Here is a 22,397-nt window from a genome sequence, read left to right as displayed (position 1 = left end):
GCGCATACCTACGTGAATTAAGAAAAGTGAAAAGAAAAATACTATAGCCTACGCGTGAACGGGATCCATTTAGCGTCTTCGTCTAACACGCTTGGTTAAAATCACTTTTTTAACCGGTGCATCGAAGCAAGAATATTATTCCCTAAAATAACTCAAATAAGTTACACTTTACATTATTAAAATATACTCCTGCCGATCAATATTAGTCAACTTCTGATGTCTGTGGGTCGTTGTGTGCGCGCTCAGTTCTATGAAAGGGAGTCTTGGTATTCATTTCGGTTCCTTGATACCGTTTTAGAATTAAATCCGATTTACTTCACCATAAGTGCGAACGGCAATTTGTTTTATAACTGATCGCGTTCGGAGAATCTCTGTACTTATTTGACTCTTTGCCTTCTGTGGCTGTCATTGTTATGTCCCGAGTAGGAAAATAAACTCAAGAGTGTTCGAAGAATGTATTAACCATTGTCGCGGCTCACTTGGCTTTTTGAAATTGCGAGCGTGGATGAATAGCACAGGGGATAAATGGTTATATAAACAATAAAAGCCTGCAGCAATACGCACAGGCGTGTATTTGCAAAGGCGAGCCCGGGTCTGCTGTGTACGCACGCCTGTGTGTGACCGGCGCGGAAAGAGTTACGGGTCAGGGTGTCTACTAGAACACAGTGTTCCCATCTGAGCAGCTACAGTACAGCCGGTACATTGTGTTACTTTGTGGCTGCTTTCCAAGACCTGCCCTTAATTTCTACACAATCGCCCTCCCCCATGCTCTTTCCCCGCCTTCTCCGTCTCTCTCTCTCTGTCGGTCCTACTCCGGCTCCCTCTCCGGCGTGTGCTTTGAGCTGGCGTGTTGATCGCCTTAATGCCGGGCTTGTACGTACAGTACCGCCAGCAGAACATTCAGTACCTTAACGCCGAGAGGTCGCCTTCAGTTCCCGGCATCGTTCTGTCAGCGCTCGCATGAGTGAAGCACCGATACCTCACCCGTGAGACTCGCTGAAGTGAGCGGGAGAAAAACAGAAAACTAAAATAAGAGGGAGAAACAATTTAAAAGAACAAAGCGTGTAAGTTAATGATGAATGTATCGTGTGTTTTAATCTTCCTTCATGTCAGCAAGAGTTGTCCGTGTTAGATAGCGGTGCCGTTTATATTTAGCAAGTATTTTATTCTCGCAAGTGGTTTTTTTGTCATTGCTCTTCTTAACAGAGTATACTGTAGTTAAATAACCACTTGTCATATTATTACTTCTAGTTCATAAAAAAATTCACTTAAGGTATGTGAAAAAAACTAAATGTAGTTATTGTTACTTTAAATATTTCAGAAATAATTACATTTAATGGCGGTAACTAATTATTTTGTGGCGAAAATTCTGTAATAACCAGTTTACAGCTATTTTTTCTCCGTTGCTTTGGGAATCAGGGACATCGATCAGTAAAATGTATGCGCGTGACATGTGTAAAGCCCTATATACATTTCTCCAGTGTCCTCATAATATTCTATGAACTCAGTAGGCATCTGAATTGGTGTCCATTGCTTATTTGATATGTATGAACGTTCGTGTTAGAAATTTTGAAACGCGATATCGCACATTTCACGAGGTCTTATTAAGTGGCTTTAATTATATTCTCGTTTGTCACCATTTTCTACGTTATACACCCTAAAACTGATACAGGAAGCAGTACGAAGTCAAGCCTTATGTTGATGCCAGTGTAAGATTTATCAGTGGAGCTATGACAACCTACAGTTGTCATACGGTTAGTTTACATGGCTGTAATAGATGCGTTTATACATTTAATGTAAATTAATTGTCATATACTTCATTTTAATATTCATGCATTTAATAAATAATAAAATAATGCTAACATGCAGCATATTTTAATGAAAATAACTTACATTAGAAATACTACAAAAAAACTGATAAACAAAAGTACAAATTAAGTTTAAACCCTTAAGTTGCGCATTTACAATGACTGTGTTTGTCATCTTCGTCTTACCCCATAATTTCCTGAATGATCTTCAGTGAAAGATAAACGCTTTTATTTATGAAAATGCTTCCTAGAACTAAATGTGAAAGATGAGTTGTGGTCACCCAGATATCCATGACCAGTTAAACACGGCAGCAGATCCGTGGTGTGGTACTGTGCTGTAACTCTAGACGAGGATTTAGCTATAGTGGTTCAGTATGTGGGTGATGAGCCCAGAAGTAAAATCAATTATCATTATAGGGAATTGCGATGATACCGATATATTTACATGCTTACATACCAACACACACATCTGCACATACACATAGATGTAGATAAAAACATGTTGCTATTCTCATACAGATTTACAGAGAATAGATCTGAAGCTAGGCAAAAAAGGCAGTCCCTGTAAATTCATGCACACATTTACATAGAGACGCGTCCATACACATTAACACAGTGACACGTATACACTCTCGCTCATACACCTTTACTTTCACACACACACACACACAGAGATGCAATTTTTTGCCAACACACTGAGCTACGGCACTGAACTCCGGCTGTAATGGAAAGTGGACCCAAGAGCACATACACATATTTGTGTAATGCACCAATGCACACTAGCTAGCACGCAGCCGTAATTGTTTGTTTGCGTGTGTGTGAGTGTGTGTGCGTGTGCGCGCACACTGAGTTTTCCGAAAACTGTCACTCAGTCTCACAGTGCACATAGACATATTGGTATAATACACCATTGCACACACATTCGCTCACAACTGTTACTGTGTGTGTGTCAGTGAGTGTGTGTGTGTGATTGAGTATGTGTGTGTGCACTGATATATGCATCCATAATAACATTGTCACTTGCACTCACAGTGCAGACACTCAGTTCCACATATTCATATGTACATATACACATGGAAATACGAAGGCATGTACACCTTTTGTGTTTGTGTGAATGCTTATGAAATGCTTATAAGTACTATAGTGATACTGTTAATAATGAATCATAAATATGTCAATAGTAATACGTTTATTAATATATAATTGAGACAACAATCATACTTATTGAACTTTTTTAATTAAGCCTTTCCTATTTTTTCGAACCAATCATTATGGGGTCATTCGAACAAGATGCTGCTTTACAGGACTTATATACATGATACTTGAAGAAAGCAAGGAGGTCACTGTTGGTACAGAAGGTGCCTTTGTCACAGAGAGACCTGCATCTTGCATCTCGCTGTGTTTTGGGGAGGGTTTCTGTCAGTCGCAGCTGATACTGCACTACGTGGGTTTGGGATCGCTGGCGAAGACTGTCTTGTGCCAGCAACTCTAAAGCTGAAGGAACACGATGTTCCAGGATGCTCGCACATGCACACACACACACACACTCATGCATGCAGAGAGCCTCACGCAGTCATCCCCTCACGTGCATTTATATGCCTTACATTCACACACATGATTTCTTACATGTGCATCCTTACTTGCACAAATGTACAGGTTATATATGGACAGAGAGACCAATTTGGTATTTTGCATTTAGCCTACTATTATTGCCTGAGGATATAATTAAGATGGGGGGCACTCAATATCAGAAAACAGCGTTCTAGTGTATTTCTATTAAGGTAAAATATTCATCATAGAATGAATAAGAAGGTATGTCTGTCTCCTGTTATAGTTGACGAGGCAAGAGAAAGTAATAAATAAATGATGTTGATTTTTTGATATTTGTGAGAAGGCACACAGCTGTTAAAAAATGGGAATGATTACATGTTAATCTGCTGTTACAAAATTAAGCACTCACTCCATTAATCGCTCATTCCATTATTATTTTTATTTACTTGCTCATGTGTTCCATCACATCTCACCTCTTCATTCTTATCGACTCGTTTATAAATGAAAGCAGTTATTCTCATTTGTCAGCTGAAGACCAAAGCATGTGTAGGTAGTAATGGATGATGTGTAACAGAGTGTAGTGAAGAACACCATGTTCTAATTTATATTTCTCCACTTGTCCACTTAATTCCATCGTATCAGACGGGAGTATAGGGCATAGAAGTGAAACTGAGTTTTCTGGCAATCGTCACATTAAAAAAATCGGCCTGTTCAATTTAATAATAATTTCCTGTATCTTTAAGCCTACACTTATATATATCCTGCATGCAGGCATTTCAATACTGAACAACTTTTTAAATGAAAGTGCCTGGTTTCAAATATGTGCAATTTTGAGTGTGATTGTTCCTCAGGAAATACACACTGAACACAGGAAGATGACGATATGATTATTACAGGAGGGAAGAGACAGGGAGTTTAGATACGGCACAACAGACATGAAGCCAGTCAAAACTATGGTGCAATCTCATCATGTTGTCAAATGTCCTTACGAAGATGTCCTCTTCCTTAAAATGTCAGTCATAATTAATAAATAAGATTATCTAACTAACTTACAACTGGTCAAAATCATCAGCCCATTCGGCTTTGATTGTACTTGTGTAATTCTAGAATCAAGGTTCAAACACCTCGTTCAGTAGGCATCAGTGAGGTTACTTTTTTCTTTTATTGTATCTAAGTACTGTGCATACGTTCCATGATCTGTCTAAAATTTGCAGTTCTCGATTAATCACACAACCACTTCACACTCTGTATACCAATAGAGCTTTTGTATTCAGCTGTTTGGGATTGTAAATGCAGTAACTGCCTACCAAATCAGACATAGAGCTTGTTAGTCCAGCTACCCTTTACTAATTTTGCCAAATTTAAATATTTTTCAGCTGCCTGGGCTCCAGGATGCTTGAATTGATGGCTGAATGGATGGATGAAAACCATCCTATGATGAATTCCTTACCAATTTTGTCACCAATTTAATATCCATCCATCCATCCATCCATATCCAACTATACAGGCATAGTTCCAGTGTTTTGGTCTCCTTTAGGTGATCACATGTGCACTCATTCCCAATGTTCCCAAAGCATATGACTTTGTGATGGTTTGCTCTTGTCTCTATCCTATTTAATAGTTTTGTTCAGATTCTACCCAAGAGTTTTACTTGTCCTTATGTTATTATAAGCACCTCCTGGCTATTATGCGTGCCTTATTTTTTCATTGCTTTGCATGTTGTTACATTGACTTATCAGTGTTTTATACCTACGTATATTCTTTCATTGTATGGTAACTATAAAGGTTATTTGATGCTTATCTTTTGAACTTCTGACATGATACAGTTTTAGTGCAAAGAGCTCCAAGCAGGTGAAACGAACACGCTCGTTCATGACTACGGTGACTAGGGTGAGCCTTTAAAAAACAAAAAACATTAATATTGATTGTTTCCCTGAAGTCAGTTAGAATTGGAAAGGATTATACTTACCTGTAGAAGGTAATGTCCAAAGAGAGCAATCCAAGGCTTTAATGCTGAATCGTATTCCCACGTGACTTGCCATCAGTTGATGGAAGCCTGCTTTGGATTACTTGCTGTGTGGACTCATCCTCAGTTTCGCATGCTTCTCTTTGTCTGCTTCACAAGATGTGAGAATATGTTGACTGTACAATGCTGCCTGGCAGACAGTTGTACTCTGGATTAAAGTGACAATATGGATCATTCCGGCATGTTTGTTTTGACTTGCGCTGCATGCCGCGTCACACCAGTTAGGAGAGTTTATACGAGCGATGCTCTCCTGCTGCTCCATCAGTGCACTTCAGACTGCAGGCCACGCTGGTCTGCTCCTTCATAAACGTGCTGTGCACCACCATGCCCAGATCTAGCCTAGTTTTGGTCAGAGCTGGGACTGTGTCCTGGCCTTAGTGGCCCCAGTGTCTCACTGTTACAGTGGAATGTGAGAAGATGAACTTGGTTTCCGGTCAGAGGTCAGGCGAGTTTAGAGCTGGGAGGCTGTGGTTTTTGCTAGCACTCTATGCTGTGGATTATGGATAAAATAGAATTACTGGTTTCTCATGTTACCCAGCTGCAGTGTGTACTACAGGAGTAGAACGTTACATGAACATCGCAGAGCCAAACATGCACTGTTTCTCTCCAGAACATGAAATCTACAGGGCCCCCACATGGCACCAACGGAGAGATCGGGAAACTAGCCTCGTTGAGAACTTGTACTGCATGATAAAATGCTGCTCTTACGTCAGCATGGTTGGGTTAATTGGCCATTTATCTGTCCATTGGTTCCCCTTTTTTTCTGTGAATCAAATCAAACCAAATCAAATTTTATTTCTCAGTGAATTGCAATTTCAGCAGAATTTCACGTCCGTCAGTGTCTTATGCGTTAAGTCATTGGAAAACCGCAAAAAAACCCCACAAAACAATTTTTTTTCCTGACCCCTTCAAAGCAGATGAGCAAAGAGTTCATCTGGAAAATAACTGCTATAGAAGTGAAAATAAGAAATGAAATTGTACATTCTATAGCAAAATGCCTTGGAACACATAATGAGGTAATGACATGCTGTGCTATGGTGATAGTCCTGACTGCTTGGGTTGCAAACATCGCCGTGGCCTCGACTCATCTTAGGCTTAGCAGCTTCTGCTACAGAAGGCAGTAAATAGGTATGATTTGCTCTCTCCTAATGTAATTTAGGCTATTAGGGAAGAAGAGAAAAACCAATGTAAGTGGATTTGATGCTTTACAGGACAGAAGTATTTCCTCTGGTAAATTTGATGAGTAGCCAGTGTGGGGGGTAAATGTGGGACTGATGTGTATTAGTTCCAGAATGAAGTGTTGTACCAGCTAGAGATTTTACTGGGAACATTAGTGAAACCCAATACCAGAGTATTGTAAATAATGGAGTTGATAACTTACAATAAAATGCCATTAAGTATTAAAAAGCAGAAGCTTTTATTTGTTTGTGAAAGAGTTTAAAGGTGTAGTTAAAAGGTGTGTAGAGCAAGAGGAGCAAGGTGAAAAAAATGTGGTGTCCTGAAGGATTTTTAGGTGTGTGCATATATATGGACAGAGGTGGAGATTTCAGGTCCAGAAAGTACAAATCCAGTCCAGGATTTTGTTTCAACCAAGCAGTTGAGTACTCTGTGACTTGTGACTCTTTATGCTCAACTGGTTGGTTGAAACAAAATCCTGGTCTGGATTTGTACTCTCTGGACCTGAAATCTCCATCTCTGTATATGGATCAGTACATGGGAAACTTGTGTTCATGTGCACATAGGTGAGATGACTACTGACAGTGAACTCTCCATGGACGACCAATCTCTGGCCGACTTCTGTGCCAAACATGGCGTAGATATCACATCCAATAAAGACAGAGGTGTGTGTAAGGTATGTATCTGTACATCATTTGACTATTGATTCTTTTGGCCTCAATTTGACAAATAAATATGAGACCTGTTATCTTTCATTTTTACCATAAAGAAGGCACTGTGAAATGAGCAGGCAAACTCCCGTCAAACTTTGACGGTTCCTTTTCCTGGCCATATTCACCTGCGTAGATTCAGCCTCTGGCCCAGTGCCTAATCATTTATTCTTTAAAATTGAAATTGCCAACTTACAATACAGCTCTTATACTTCTGAATCGTTGAATTTACCTATACTCTGGACTTGAAATATAAATGCTACAGGCGGCATTTACTGTTCAGTTGAATGTATTAAGTTACTCTGGATACGTGTCAATAAAATGTAACTACAATGAAATTAAAGTTTATTTTAAAAGATAGAACCGCAGGGTCTCCTAAGATGTGTTGTATCCTTATAATCAGAGAACTTTAGCAGGAATGCACAATAATGTTCCACAATTTCCAGTATAATATCAGCTTTATTACTAGTAGATATACTTGGTGAATGCCAAGTTTTTCCTTGAAAGGATTGAGACATGGTCCATTGAGTGTTTCAAATAATTTGTTCCCTGTCTTGGGTCCTCTGAGGATCAATAAGGATGAATCACAAACAAAAGAAGAAATTCAGTCATTTATTTGGATTAGAACACGACAGCTTAGACTTGACGATGGGTGTATTAGTGTATGTCCACAGCTGTCTCACTTAAGAAGGGCTTTTTTCACTTGATCACTCCAGGTGGTAAAGTGGCAGGGTGTGAATACAGAGATGCCTATGATTGGGGATAAGGTATACGTGCACTATACTGGCAAGCTGCTGAATGGGAAGAAGTTTGACTCCAGCATGGACCGTAAGGAACCCTTCACCTTCAACCTGGGCAAAGGTAGGTAACAGCTGCCGTTTTGGTACACACTTCGGGAGAGCTCAGCTTCTCAGAAGCCTTTCACTATAATGCTGAAAATCAGGTTAGCTGTGAAACTTACTGCTACGCCTGTGTAGTACATCAAATACTATCCCAAAACTACATATTCTTGAAGGTAAATGTTGCATTGATATTTTAATGCATGCTGTATTAATCATGTAGACACCTGTCATCTAGTGGCATGCTGGAGGTAGATGTAGGGGTTGAGAATTGAGGCAGAATGAAAAAGCGTGTTTCTTCTTATGTGACTAGGTCAGGTGATCAAGGCCTGGGACATTGGTGTGGCCACCATGCAGAGGGGAGAGGTCTGCTGGTTCCTCTGCAAGCCCGAGTATGCTTACGGGACGGCTGGTAGTCCCCCCAAGATCCCCCCGAACTCGGCGCTGCTCTTCGAGGTTGGTGTTTCCATAGGACTCCCCAAGGGCTTTCTCAGTCATAGAAACCATGCTAACGGAGTTGCCACCACCTATCTGAACCTTTCACCACATTGACAATCTCTGCATGAAATGTAAGTTTCCACAGTTTCTTGGAGAAACCCAGATCTGCAGCTGCTTGTTGTCTAGTGCTTTTCTTCTCAGACGGAGCTTGAAATGGAGGGAATTATAATGTAGTTGTATGTCATGGAAGTGATACAAATATGTAATAATTGACCGACATTTCATAACTAGCTTTCCCTTAATTTTGGTTCCTGAATTGTAGACCATTATTTGATAATGCAGGTCAGATTCAGATCCAAAGTGTTATGATGATATCACAATGTTCTTTACTTTAGCCTAGAACCAAGATTTCATAAGAAACCGAGGCCGAGAATGTGAAAAGAGAGGTTTACCTTTTAAAAATAAATAAATAAATAATTCTCAGTATAGGTATGTTGTTTGAAAGCTAAGTTCATGAATTGAATGCAGTGGAACACAACCAGCAATACCTCAGATAATACTCACAATTCACAATGTACAGTACTGTGCAAAAGTCTTAGGCAGTCAAAGGAAAAGTGTCTGTATAATTAATGCTCAGAACATGTTCAAATTAGGAGTAACACAATACAAGCTAACACGACATTTTTTCAGTACTACATAAAGTCGCTGATATTGTGTTGGACGACTAGAAGAACATCACTTCCGTTCCCAAACCTCTCCTCTGGCCAGCTCATCCTTTTCATGTATTCATTACATTTCACAACCAGCCCACTTAATTAATTTGATTAGTTTAAAAAGTCAGTGAGGTATTGAGTAGCCGTACGTGGTATGTTAGTGGTTGAGTCAAAAAATGCATGGATGTATTGGATGGCTGCTGCAAATGCTGGGGTGGCTTTAGAAGAGGTTGTTGTCTCACAAAGGTGAGTGCAGGTGAGTTTGCCCTGATGTCCAGGGCGGCTTTTCCCATGTTGCCCTGACTCTACTATCGTCTCTCTCAGGTAGAGCTGCTGAACTTCAAAGGTGAGGAACTGACGGAAGATGGGGGCATCGTCCGGAGGATAAAAGTCAAAGGGGAGGGCTTCAGCAACCCGAACGAGGGGGCCACCGTCAGTGGTGAGTGCAGCTGAAGCGGGTGCCAGATTGGTCAGATTATTTATGCAGGTGTCAAGGCATGAGTGTGCTGCAGACCTCCAGCTATGTAGATCGGCCAGACTCACATTCAAAGAGAGTAAACATGTCTGCCTAATTCTGCCGGCCTTAGCTTTGTTAGATTATGAGGCGCTGGCAAGCAGAGGCCTGGTGCCTCAAGACTGCTGTCAGGCGTAGCCTTTGTTTGCAAACCTCAGTCCCTGTCCTGCCCTGTCCTTCCTCCCTGAACTTACATCCTTTCCTGTCTCTCTGTGTCTCTTCCCCACTGTCCCTCCCTTCCTGTCCCAGCCTGGATTCTGTGTCCCCAGTAACCTGTGCAGGGTGTTAAAATATCGATTGTTTTCTCCGGCAGAGAAGTGAAAGTTTGTGCTGGATCGTGCTGCCCTTCAGAGTGCGACTGAGCTGTGTGAATGGCAGAGCACATTTTCTTTATGATTAATTTATGATTCATTTAATTTTTTGTTAATGAATTGTATTTATTATTCATTTACCACGTTGCTTACTTCATAACTTTTTTTCAAATGTACCTGAGTATACATTTTGGTTTGTGACCAGTGATCTTTTTTTCATAGTTCAACCATTTTCGTTTGCGATTGCAGTCTTTAAGCCCCAGCCCTCTTTGTCTGCCTCCATCAGTGCACATACAGGGCAGCTGTAATGGACGGGTCTTTGATAAGCGGGACGTGCGCTTTGTGGTGGGCGAGGCGGAGGACGTGAGTGTGCCCTTGGGTGTGGATCGTGCCATGGAGAAGATGCAGAAGGGGGAGTGCTGCCTCTTATACCTCAAACCCAAGTCAGTCCCACCTCACTGGTTACAGTTCAAACAGATAAAGTAACTTAGCTTTTCTCTTTGATTTCCTTAGATGTTTAAGTCTAGTGGGTAAACTTGAGGACAGCTTTTTACTTAAAGAAGAGTCAGTGTTGTTCCATGCAATGTTAATGGTTTCAAACTTGATGAGTGATTGAAAGGTGTTTTGTGTTTGGCCCATTTGCTTTTGCCCAGGAGTATATAAATGGTCGAACCATGTTTCTTGGTCCGGCCCATAGTGATTCCATGATGTGGTGATTAAACTCCCCATTTACTCTCGCCCTTCTTCAGATACGGCTTTGGGAAGGAAGGCAGGCCGAAGATGGACATAGGGCCGAACGCCGAGCTGGTGTATGAAGTGACACTCAAGAGCTTTGAAAAGGTGAGGCTTGGGGCTCTATTTTGATGACCTAATGCGTAGCGTAAAGTACAAAGCGGAGCTAAAGTTTATGGGCGTGTCCAAATCCATTTCAATATTTTGATGGCGGAAAAAGCAGACTTTGCAACAGCGCAAGCTGCAAAAAAGGTTGTCCTATCTCTCTTGACTATTCAGAGGTGTGTTTTAGGTGTAACAAGCAATAAGCCAATGAAAATGGCACGTCACCTCACCTTTAACAGGCAGCGGTGCATGATATTATGGCGGATTGCTATTGCAGTGGCATGTTTGCCCGGCAAGTCAGATCACGGATTTCGGCCAAAGAAACAGATGTGCGTGAAGCAAAAATGTGTGAACATGTCATCTACGGGAACACCACTGCTCCCGCTAAGCCTTTTAAGGTGAAGCAGGCATGGGATGGGGTAGCAGCGAGCGTGTCCTCATTTTCTGGCATCACCAGATCATACGCACAGTACCGAACGCAGTATAATGATGTCAGAAGTCAGGGAAAAGAGAAGCTCGCCGCTGAACGACAGCAGCTGCTGGGAACGGGGACTTAATTGCGCTTGTCTGTTTTTTATTTTAATTTTGGATCTGCAGTTTGCAAAATACAAATAAAAGTGCAATCTATGATCTAACAAAACACAACCTACAGTTTTAAAGTTGTTTTAAAATAAAAGGCAATAGGGTTTTTATTTTTCTACATCACACGGTTTAGATTCCTTACCAGACTACAGACGATTCAGCTCTTCTACCAGTTGATCCCTCCTTGTCCGCACTGCCCTACACTCCTTTGCTGGCATCTGCACATGCAGTTCGGCATCACGCCTTCTAAAGTCCTCTAATGTGTCCTTATTTATGTGTAATATACATCCATCACGCATGGCAATGTCAGGCAACGCACAACATACCACTAAGAATGCTACGACCTTCTGATGGCTGCGTTGCAATGTTCCACCTGATATCTAATTATCTGAAACAAATTTTCAACAATCCAAATATCCTTTCAGTTACAGTATGTGCTTAATTCTGATAATGAACTTGAAAGATTTTTTAATGATACGGTTGGTTCTTTACTTAATATATATTGTTTTTCTTTTTGGTGTTTCATTAAACAGTATGATTACGTGAAAGGTTCAGGTGCACTTTACACATAGAAAACATTTATAAATAAAATTAAATTAAATTAAAAAAGCATTAGTGTTGTACACATGTTTCTAGAACATGCTCCTTAAATACTTTTGACAATGCACCAATGACATTGCGCTGCCTTAAAATAGCAACGCGCTGACACGCCTTATTTAAAAAACACCACTCATATGAGCAGAACGCAGGCGCAAAATCATTCATGACATTATTTTCATGTCATAAAAACTGGCCCCGCGACCCAATAGGATAAGCGGTTTGGAAAATGGATGGATGGAAAAACTGGCAACATAGGGTGCAAGGCAAGGGTACAACCTGGACAGGATGCCAGTCCGTCACAGGATATATACACACAATCTCTCCAAATCACACACGACAGACCAGTTAGCCTTAAGGCATGTCTTTGTGAAGGTTTGTTTAAGCCTGTTACTCCAGAACAGCAGCAGCAGCGCTACCCATCAAACTACCTTTCATTTGCAGTGCCACTCCAGTGCATTTTTTTCAGTTATTAATGATGTTATTTTCAATTCAGGTCAACTGTTGGCTGTTTTTAGCTGGTAGCTAAAAATTTTAAGGATATAAAAATAGGGGATGGGTGGAGCAACGTTTATAAACAAAATTAAATTTTTCATTATTGTGAAACCAAAATATGGTCCTTTCTGACATTTCTCCTCAGTCAAAAAATGCTTTCATAAAACAAATTATGAGATCTATAGGTTGTGATGCAGTCAAGACCACCTAAACTGAGACCAAGTCATTACCAAGACCAGAGTGTATCAAGACTGAAACAAGGACAGGACCAAGGCAGGGTGAGACCAAGATAAGACCAAGACCAAGGCAGGGCTAGACCAAGTCAAGTTAAGAAACAGACTAATGTTTAAGTTTACATAATACAACACGCAATCAAATGTTGAGCACAGGCAGCATCTTGGGACTTGAGATCAAGACCGCAAAAAAGTGGTCTCGAGACCGGTCTCGAGTACTACAACACCATCTATAGGTAGTATAATATAAGCTGATAAATACAGAGATTGTGCAAGATCTGTAAATTTTATTATAAGAAAAAAACACAACCTAAAATAATTAGTCAGATGACTAAAGTGGCTAAAGGTGGAAACATAAACAAAATAGTGCTACAGAGGGATTAAATAGATATGACAGCAGTGTAATTACAACCAGACAAAATACTGTGAAGAACAGTTTGTCACTTAGCACCAGAAATTAAAACTATTAAGTGTAGAAGATGTAAGTGTTGTACTGCTAACCATTACAGATTTCTCTGCATTGTGTAACGTTAGTATAGGCAGTCCCCGGGGTATGAATGAGTTCCGTTCCCTAAATCTGTCTTTAAGTCGAATTTGTAAGTCAGAATTAGAGTAATACAATATGTAAAAATAATAACATTATACAGAAACAATATAAGAAATTACATATAGTACTGTACTGTTTGATGAGTCGACACACCGCTGAAGCCGTGCAAGGTTTTCTCGAGCGTCACAAGGCTGTGCGTGCGTTCATTATTTCGAAGCATTATTTCGAATGGGATGTTCTTAACTTGGGGTCTGCCTGTTTAGATTATATACATGTGTGAGAATGACTTTGAGGCAGCACTGTGAGCAGAGCCATATCCACTCCTATTAAGGTCAAAATCTCCTATTGATATCAGAATCAGAATCGTGTTTTTTGGCCAAGTATGTGAGCGAACACATACAAGGAATTAGATTCCGGTTGATGGTGTCTCTCAAGCACAACAGTTTTAAAACAACAACAATCTACAATATGAATATGTAATATGGATTTATATTTATAAATATAAAGGTAAATGTTAAAAAAATGTATATGTGTTATTTGAACATACATATGTTTAAACTATTCATAAATATAAATACAAAACATACATGACTGTGGTTTCAAGCAAGAGTAAAGAAATCTCAAAGGGTCCCAAGACTACATCCAGATATTTACAGGCATCTCTTGTTGTGGGTAAATGTCAGAGTTCATGAGACTCTGTCAAGAGAAGAAGAATGGCTTTCATAGGAGGATTACAAGAAAAACACTGATGTACATTTTAAGTTGGCAAAATAGTATTTGAATGAATGACAAGGCTCTTGGAACAATGTGCTCTGGACAAATGTGGGGTTGATGGGCTATAATGCAAAACATTATGTTCAGAGTGGGTGAGGGTCTGTTGTGCTGCCTTGGATCCTGGCACTTTGCTGTCATTGAGTCACACTGAATTTACAACATAAATTCCATCATATTAAATATTCTCATTTAATTTGCAGTCAAAATATGTAGTGTAGCAGAAATTTGTATAATTGTATCAAGACCAAGAAAACTATGAAGAAGGCAAAAATGAAAGAAATTGAAATGTTTTTCAAATGTAAAGTAATTCATTGGGAAAGAGAAATGTACTGTACCAGTGTTAAGTGGGGGATGGGAGACGCAGAAGCGCTAGTCTGCCAGAACAATAGCAGCTAACTGCATCACTCAAGAGCAGAAGCCACCTGACATGACTCCTGGGATCATATTCCAGCAGGTTTTATGTCCGACAATAACTAGTAACATGGGTCACGCACAAGGAAACCCAAGAATTATATGTTTCCTACACAGGAATTCTCATTCAACTTCTGACATTAATGTAACAAATCCACCAGAGGGCAGCCCATGGTTAGATTCGGGGAAAATAAACAGTGACCATGTGATCGACAGGTTAAGACAACAATGGGATAAAAGATAAACTATTAATACACATATATATTCACAATTACAGAGTTAGAAAGTAGTCAGCGAAGAAATAGCATGCTATGGATTTATAAATTGTAGAAAATCACGGATGCAATTGAAGGTAGTAATGCTGAGTGAAGGAAGTACAAAACAGTACTAAGCCCAGTACAACTGTTATTGCTGCATTTCAAGAATAGGTTAACAGCACCAAAGCTTCAACCAATGCTGATCTCATGACTCAAGAACACAGTGCCACCACTGGGAATTAGTTGGGAATTAGTCTCATTTGGGAATTAGTTTAATGATACTAAAAGGTGATGAGGGTTTGGCATCATAATCTTTAACACTGTAGTAGAATTAATGCTGATGCTAGATAAAATTGTCCAAATACTCCCTAGTTAGTCGAGCTGAATGTCTCCCTTTATTTTCCTAGAATCTAATACTATGTGTAATGGGGGCAAATATGAATACCGTTCCCTCTGAAAAAAACTAGGACAAAAGTTTAAAACCTTCTACAGTGGATATAAAAAGTGTACATACCCCGGTTAGAATGGCAGGTCTTGTGTATATAAAAAAAATAAAAATTAAACCACAGTAAATCATTTCAAAACTTTTCTCATCTTTAATGTACAATTCAATTGAAAAAGAAAGAAATCTGAAAATATAAAATGTACAATAAGCTGGTTGCATAAGTGTCACACCCTTAAACTAATACTTTGTTGAAGCACCTTTTGATTTAATTACAGCATTCAGACTTTTTGGGTTCACACCTGCCATCGACGATAGTGACTCTGATTAACCCCAAATAAAGTGTGGCTGTTCTTGTGGGATATTCCTGACATTTACTCAGTTACATCCTACAGAGAAAGTCATGGTTCCAGAGAGCTTACAAAGCATCAAAGAGATCTCATTTTTGAAAGGTATCGGTGAAGAGAAGAACAAAAATTCAATTTGATTTAATTTGGTTTCTTTGTTTTACATCACAAAACTTGTAATTTTAACAGGGATGTGTACACTTTTTATATCCATTGTAGCTTATTTCGTGATTTTGTCATGCTTGCCCACAGGCCAAGGAACCCTGGGAAATGGACTTAAAGGAGAAGCTGGAACAGGCTGTGCTTGTGAAGCAGAAAGGAACGCAGTACTTCAAGGTATTCTGGAACTCCAAGGGCCCGTGCGGAGAACACACTGTGACCAGAAACTTCCCTCCAAGCATAGAACATTAAAATCAACATCTTCCCTACAGAGGATTTTTTTCAGATATGAATTCCCTGCAGACTTTGACTGTATGATACTCAGCTAGCGGATTCTCTATTTCTGAAAGCCATAAATCACTCAGAAAGAGATCAGCAGTGTCCTTATGTTTTACGTGTGTGTGTGTGTGTCCTAGGCGGCCTGCTACCCTCAGGCAGTGATCCAGTACCAGCGCATTGTGTCCTGGTTGGAGATGGAGTGCGGTCTGGGGGCGGAGCAGCAGCAGTCTGTGAAAACACTACTTTTGGTGGCTCAGCTAAACCTTGCGCTGTGCCACCTGCGGCTGCGTGAATACACGCATGCTGTGGAGAACTGCAACAAGGTATGGGACTCGCACACGCACCTGAGTGCACGTGCTTGTCTGCGCGCATGGTCTCCTGCATGTTTGTGTGCAGCTGTGCAGTGTGTGTGTTCCGTCTGTTAATGTACGTGTGTTATGATTTGTTTTGATTGGATCGGTGAACAGAACCATGAATCACATGGATGGGAAAAGAGAGCGGGCAGTCTGTCTCGGCCAAGGATTGGAGATGGATTTAGCAAAATGGAGGGGGGGCAGGAAAACAAGAGAGAGCACAAGGGGGAAAACACCGGAAAGCAAAATGAGAACTAAAAGAAGCATCAGGAATCTGGTCTCAGGACAAAAGACAAAGCTGTGGTCCTTTTTATGTGGTTAGTAATTAACCACAAAAAAATAAATTAAGGTTTGTACTACTTGGTGGATTTTAAGTTACTGTTTAATTAGCATTTGATTTGCATCTGCAGTCTCAGCAGAAACTAGTTCCTAGATGGACCTAGGATCTACCCACTTTTTTAGTGTGTTATATAACTTAAATTTTGCAAAAAGTGCTCACTTTAGTCACACACTGATAAAGAACGTGTTTTTTTTATTAGTATTGCTTTCCGGTAATGTTACATTTTAAACCTTGACTTATGTTGAGCAAAAAAAAATGACACTTTTTACGAATCTGTGTGTGTGAGTGTGTGTGATCCAGATATACCTTACCTTATTGGGACCAAATATCCTGACAATGTAATCAATACCTTTTTTTTTTTACCTTATGTTATCTAGCAAGTTTCCTGCAGGAAAAATCCGTGACTGCAATCAAAAAACTAAAAATGCAAAAAAACTCCTGAATTTTGTTTGGTTACTTATGGTTAGGGCTGGGATGGAGTTAAGCTTGTCATAGGGTTAGAGTTTTATCCCATGGGAATGTTACAGGTGTGTGCTTGCACTGATCTGCCCATGGTTATTTACTCATCAGGCGATTGAGCTGGATGAGAGGAATGAGAAGGCGTTGTACCGCCGTGGGGAAGCCCGGCTGCTGCGTAACGAGTTCAGCCTGGCGATGGATGACTTCCAGCACGTCCTGCAGGTGAACCCCTCCAACCGCGCTGCACGCGGCCAGATCTGCATCTGCCAGCGCAAGATCCGAGAACACCACGAGCGCGACAAGAAGATCTATGCCAACATGTTCCAAAAGTTCGCCGAGCACGATGCCAAGGTGGGCCGAGCCCTCTCTAGCACTCATCCAAACAGAATGCAGAAGCGTTTACACGTAACAGTGTGTTTTATAACCTCTTTTCATCCTAATTGGATTGGTTAAGCAATTACGCTTGACATTTATAATAACGTTCACATGCAGAGTATTTTGTATCATACTTTAATGCTTCTTAGGAGTTTACCTTCCAAGAACTGTGTTGGGAAATGCCTTTTTTTGGGGAATCGGAGACCAAAAATGTCACAGCTTGTTTGTTAGATGAGCCTGCAGCAGTAATTGCTGTTTTCCCAATTTGGTAATGTGTAATGATCTGGTTCTTGCAAGGCCTCCATTAAGTGCAAGCACAAGGTTGGTTCCCTGAAAGAACTAATTCTAATTGTGTCCCAAGGCTATTATCTGTGTTTGTTGAATATAATTATAATTATGTCTGAAATGCATCTGCAATAATGCCGCTAAAGCTTACATTTCACCAACTGCAGCACTTTACAAATGGCCTAATAATATATCCGAGTTAATCTGCAATGGTTTTAAATTGTCACCCATTTGTTTTTATATCGTATGTTTTATAATGAGGTGGGAGAGTGGTTGTTTTTTTCACTTTTGTAATACAGTCAGCTGCTTGTCATTTGAAGCCCTGCTCAGACGATTGACAGCAGATATTTATTTATGATATTTATATGTATTTTTTCGTCACTCAGACAGATAAAGCCTTTAACAAGATATGCTGTATCCCAGTATTAGTGAAGTGAAAGTGATTAGATGTGTCCTCTGCATTTAACCTATATCTCACCCTGGCATGCAGGGGGCAACCAACCCTGCACCCAGGGAGCAGTATTTTATGGTACTTTACTGACTGGGGATTCAAACCAGCACTCTTTCAAATATAGGTGTGCCTTCCTAACCATTAGGCCGCTTCTGCCTACCATCCATGGGCTCCCTCTACCATTAGAGATCAGTTTCTCCATCTTGCATAATGACTTATCCTGGAGCAGGCAGGGGACACTATAGACAGTTTTCCAGTCCATTGTGGTGCACAGTTAGATGAAGCATCATGATTGCAAACGGATGTGCAATAATTATAGGTGGTTACATGCTCTGCATGGTTCCCAGTGTCATTACACTCTCAGGAAAAAAGGTACAGATTTGTCCCTTTGCTCACCACTGGTGCTGTACCTTCAAGGGTCTGCCAGTTGTACCCTTAGATGAAGCTGATTAAAACTTTTAAGGTACAGAAATGGACTATGAGGAAAGTGTTTGTACCAGTGGGGGTACGTTAATGTTGTTTGTACCTTGGGGAGTGAATCTCTGTACCTTAAAATGTGCAGCATTGTAAGGTACATCCCCAGTGACAAGCGAAGGTACAAACTAATTTTAAAAAAGAGAAAAAAAACGTAAAAACAAAGTGGCTTAATGGTTAGGGAAATGCACTCGTGATTGAAAGAATGCTGGTTCAAATCCCCGACCAGCAAGGCACCACTGAGGTACCCTGAGCAAAGAACTGCCCCCAAGCACTGCACCCCCGGGTGCTGAATTAGCTGTCCCTGCCATGTCACGACATTGCATATGGGTTAAATGCAGAGGACACATTTCATTGTTGTGTGCTGTGTCAACACTGATCATTACGTTAATTATTAAAAATTAATTAAGCTGGTACCTTTTTTCTCTGAGAGAGCAGGAGAAAAACACAAACTCCTAAGGTTTCAACCGAGGGAAACAAAACGATATTCCAAACTGTTTCTATTTCTATATTTTTCCAATTTATTTGTCCATAGAGATCAAAGACTTATGTGTCACACAAAAGAAGAGGTTAATGTCAGTATAAGGGCAGATTCAGTTAATGTAGTGTGTCTATAAATGTGAATGGTGAAGTACTGTATGTAATAAAGCACATACTAAAGGAAGTAGGAAAGGCATAGGTCTTGGCTTATATGTAGTTATCAGCTAGCAGTAATCTGGAAGTCTGTAGATACTTGTCCCACCTATTAGGCAGCAGGGATCCTAATGCATATGGGAGGCTTCCTACAGGCTGGCTTTGCATTGAAAATGTTCTACAAGGTGGCTGAGCAAGAGCGTCAGAAATTAAATCTCGGCCGTGTTGGGGAGTTTGACTGCACAGAGGAGAGGAGGGCTGTGAGAGTGTGCAGCACAGCGCTGGGTGTTATGGGATGGTGGGCAGTGAAGGAGCTGGGCTGTCAGCTAGATGGTGAGAAGGTGCCCGCTTTGGTGGATTTAGCGGATGGGAAGATGGGCTCATCTGGGGAGGAAGGGCTGAGGAGAGCGTAAGTGAAATGTGGCACAAATGCGTCACAGTGACTTAATGGTGCAGAATGTCAAATTGAAGAAAATTGTGAGAGGCAGTGCACAGACCATAGGCGGCTTAACTGGAGTTTTTGGAAGTCAACCTACGCATACTGCACTTTCCCACCACGGACAAAACTGCCGCCTAATACATTATTAGCCTCCCATTTAGGTGGAACATTCACATTAATTGTGGCTAATCTTTGTGGCCTGATCCTGCCCCCTCCAGGCCGGGAAACTGAAGAGGAAAGATGAGAGCGGCACGCCTGAAGAAAGTGATCTTGGAGCCAAGAGGCAATGTCCGAGTGAGGACCATCCCTGAGTATCGCCCCCTGCAGGCCAGGGGAAACTGAACCAGAAACTGAACAGGGAGGCTGGCCTCCCCTACCTCTCCACAACCTCAGCAGAAAGAACCATCAGGGGAGGGGAAAGACAGGCAGGGCAGGGAATGACACCCCAGTCTCATTCTCTCCCTGCCTCTCACCCCGAAGAATCGCACACAAGCCACACAACCATTTTCACCAGTCCCCACAGAGCTACCTGCAGAAGGCCTTTCTCTGTCTCCCTGTCACTGTTATTGAGTCTCATTGTTGTTTAAATTTTTTTCTTTTTTTGCCCTTTATTTGCATTGCTGCTCCAGGGCTGGACTTCCACCTGACTGAGAGTAGAGAGGCAGATGTAACAAAACCCAGTCCTGAGCCTGCTTTCAATAGCCCTGTTGATGTTAGCCTCGGACCAATGCTCTTTCTGCTTTGGCAGACTTGCACTCTTCCTCTTGGTCCTAGTCATTCTCAGAGGAAGGTGGAAGAAGGATAGGGCACAGCTGGATGTGTCAGGGCTGCCCGCTTTTTCTGTGACTCTTTGTGTCTATGTGTGTCTGCGTGCATGTCTTCTTGGGGAGACACAGTGGTTGATGAGGGGGTGGCCCCCATTTTTTTTTTCCTCCTTTCTGCTGGCAACAAGATGATTTCACAATTTCTGACCACTGTTTCAGAGAGGTGTGCATTTCGTTCATTTTATACAGGAGCGGGACAAACTACAAAGCTTTAGCCACCAGTCGCTGGTAGCCACTCAGATCCGCACCGCTGCTGCTTCTTGAGGAAAGCTGCACACGTTCCCTCCTCATATCCAACAGCAAACTCCACCGCACATGTGTTTTTGTTATTTCCATATTGGGTTTAATGTCTGTAGCTTTGGTTTACATAACTACGAAGCATTCTCAAGTTTTGGGAGAAGGGCTGTGCTGGTCCTTCGCTAATATAACCTGCTTCTCACTACCTACCAGTGCCATAAGACCCAACCTGGCTTCACCTGGACCATGTTTGGAGGTGAGTTTCCACCAGTGGCGTCTTGTATTTACAAGTAAGAAGACATCTGCTCAACTTGCTAGTGGGCATCAGCTTCTGTGATCAATACGTATTAAGGGCGGGTTGTCCGTCTATCTTTTTTTTAGCCAGGTGGGTGGGGCTTGGTGGTGGTAGAGCAGGGGGTTCTGTTTCTTCAGACAGAAGAACCAGTGACATGCAGACATGTCTTGCATGAAAACCTGATAATACAAAGTGAAGAATCAAAGCCACATGTACTCAGTACATGTAATCAGCTCCTACCCACGTTCTTTTCTTTGGTCCACATCGTTCCAGTTTTCACAGTTGGCCCACAATGTTTTGATCGATTAATGTTGGGTTCTTTTGGTATTGGGAGCACGTGCCTCACCCTCCAACTCCATATGATACCACCACCAATGTTAGAAGACCTGCAAACCCACCCCCACTGCGTACACACATCGAGCAGATGCAGCAAGAAATCAACCCCCATACCTAAAGAGGACAATCGAAGTACTGTTTATCATTGTACTGTAGCCTTTGGCTGTTGTTACCGTTCTGTATTCGAAATGCAGAAGCACTGCCATTATTGTCTCCCGCCCTGGAATATGGCATGGTGCCACGCAGGTTATCCCAACGGCTGCACGTGCAGACCATGCCGCTGTCTCAACACGGCCGCCCCCCAACCGAGAGTCCACTGAATAGCTGCAGGCCCATTTTGCAGCGAACATTTCAGGCCAGAACTTTGCATATCTGGACATATTGTGCGACATTTCTGTTTGAGGCCACAAGATGGGTTCTTCGTTCTGTCAGTACCTTATTGAACTTGAGTTTCTTCGCAATATATTTTCTTGTATTTATCTTTACTTAAGGCGATCCGTGCCATGTTTATGAAGATGCGACCTACTTGCCTGTAAGTGTTTGGAGTCTAGAGAGATACCTATTTCCATTGGTTGTACAGTAAAAGCTTAGCTTTAGTAAAACTGAGCAGTACAGGGACACACCTGTGAGTTAACAGCCCAACAAAACCCCAAACAGTGACTGAGGCATTGTGACTCAACCGCAGGACGTGACTCAACACTTTCTTTTGCTTCTGTGGAGGAATTCATTCTCATTTTTATTTGTGGAAAAAATACTTGATTTAAAAATATATATTTCTTGCATAAATTCATCTTTGTCATCCTTGTTCCTGGAAATATGGTTATAAGAATGGAGCCTCATGACTGGAGAA

The 22,397-nt window shown here is 41.2% G+C and overlaps 1 protein-coding gene across 1 annotated transcript; it reads left to right on the top strand.

Annotated features, from left to right (window-relative positions):
- Nucleotides 1–798: 798 nt before the first annotated feature.
- On the top strand, nt 799–22,333 carry fkbp5 (FKBP prolyl isomerase 5). The gene is made up of 11 exons (XM_049016513.1): nt 799–1,064; nt 7,128–7,237; nt 7,988–8,132; nt 8,424–8,566; nt 9,586–9,700; nt 10,373–10,529; nt 10,836–10,926; nt 15,861–15,944; nt 16,184–16,369; nt 17,310–17,549; nt 20,074–22,333. Exons 2-11 carry the CDS (start codon nt 7,133–7,135, stop codon nt 20,164–20,166), a joined length of 1,359 nt encoding a protein of 452 aa, XP_048872470.1. The 5' UTR covers nt 799–1,064; nt 7,128–7,132; the 3' UTR covers nt 20,167–22,333.
- Nucleotides 22,334–22,397: the final 64 nt, after the last annotated feature.

The sequence above is a fragment of the Brienomyrus brachyistius genome, chromosome 6 (assembly GCF_023856365.1).
Source record: "Brienomyrus brachyistius isolate T26 chromosome 6, BBRACH_0.4, whole genome shotgun sequence".
Lineage (NCBI taxonomy): Eukaryota > Metazoa > Chordata > Actinopteri > Osteoglossiformes > Mormyridae > Brienomyrus > Brienomyrus brachyistius.
The sequence above is the reverse complement of the archived record's forward strand: the minus strand, read 5'-3'. Positions and strand labels throughout refer to the sequence as shown.

Coding starts and splice junctions, on each gene's coding strand:
- fkbp5 (XM_049016513.1), top strand. CDS start 7,133: ATGACTACTGACAGTGAACTCTCCATGGACGACCAATCTCTGGCCGAC. Junction 8,567..9,585: donor ACTCGGCGCTGCTCTTCGAG/GTTGGTGTTTCC, acceptor CGTCTCTCTCAG/GTAGAGCTGCTGAACTTCAA. Junction 17,550..20,073: donor TCGCCGAGCACGATGCCAAG/GTGGGCCGAGCC, acceptor TGCCCCCTCCAG/GCCGGGAAACTGAAGAGGAA.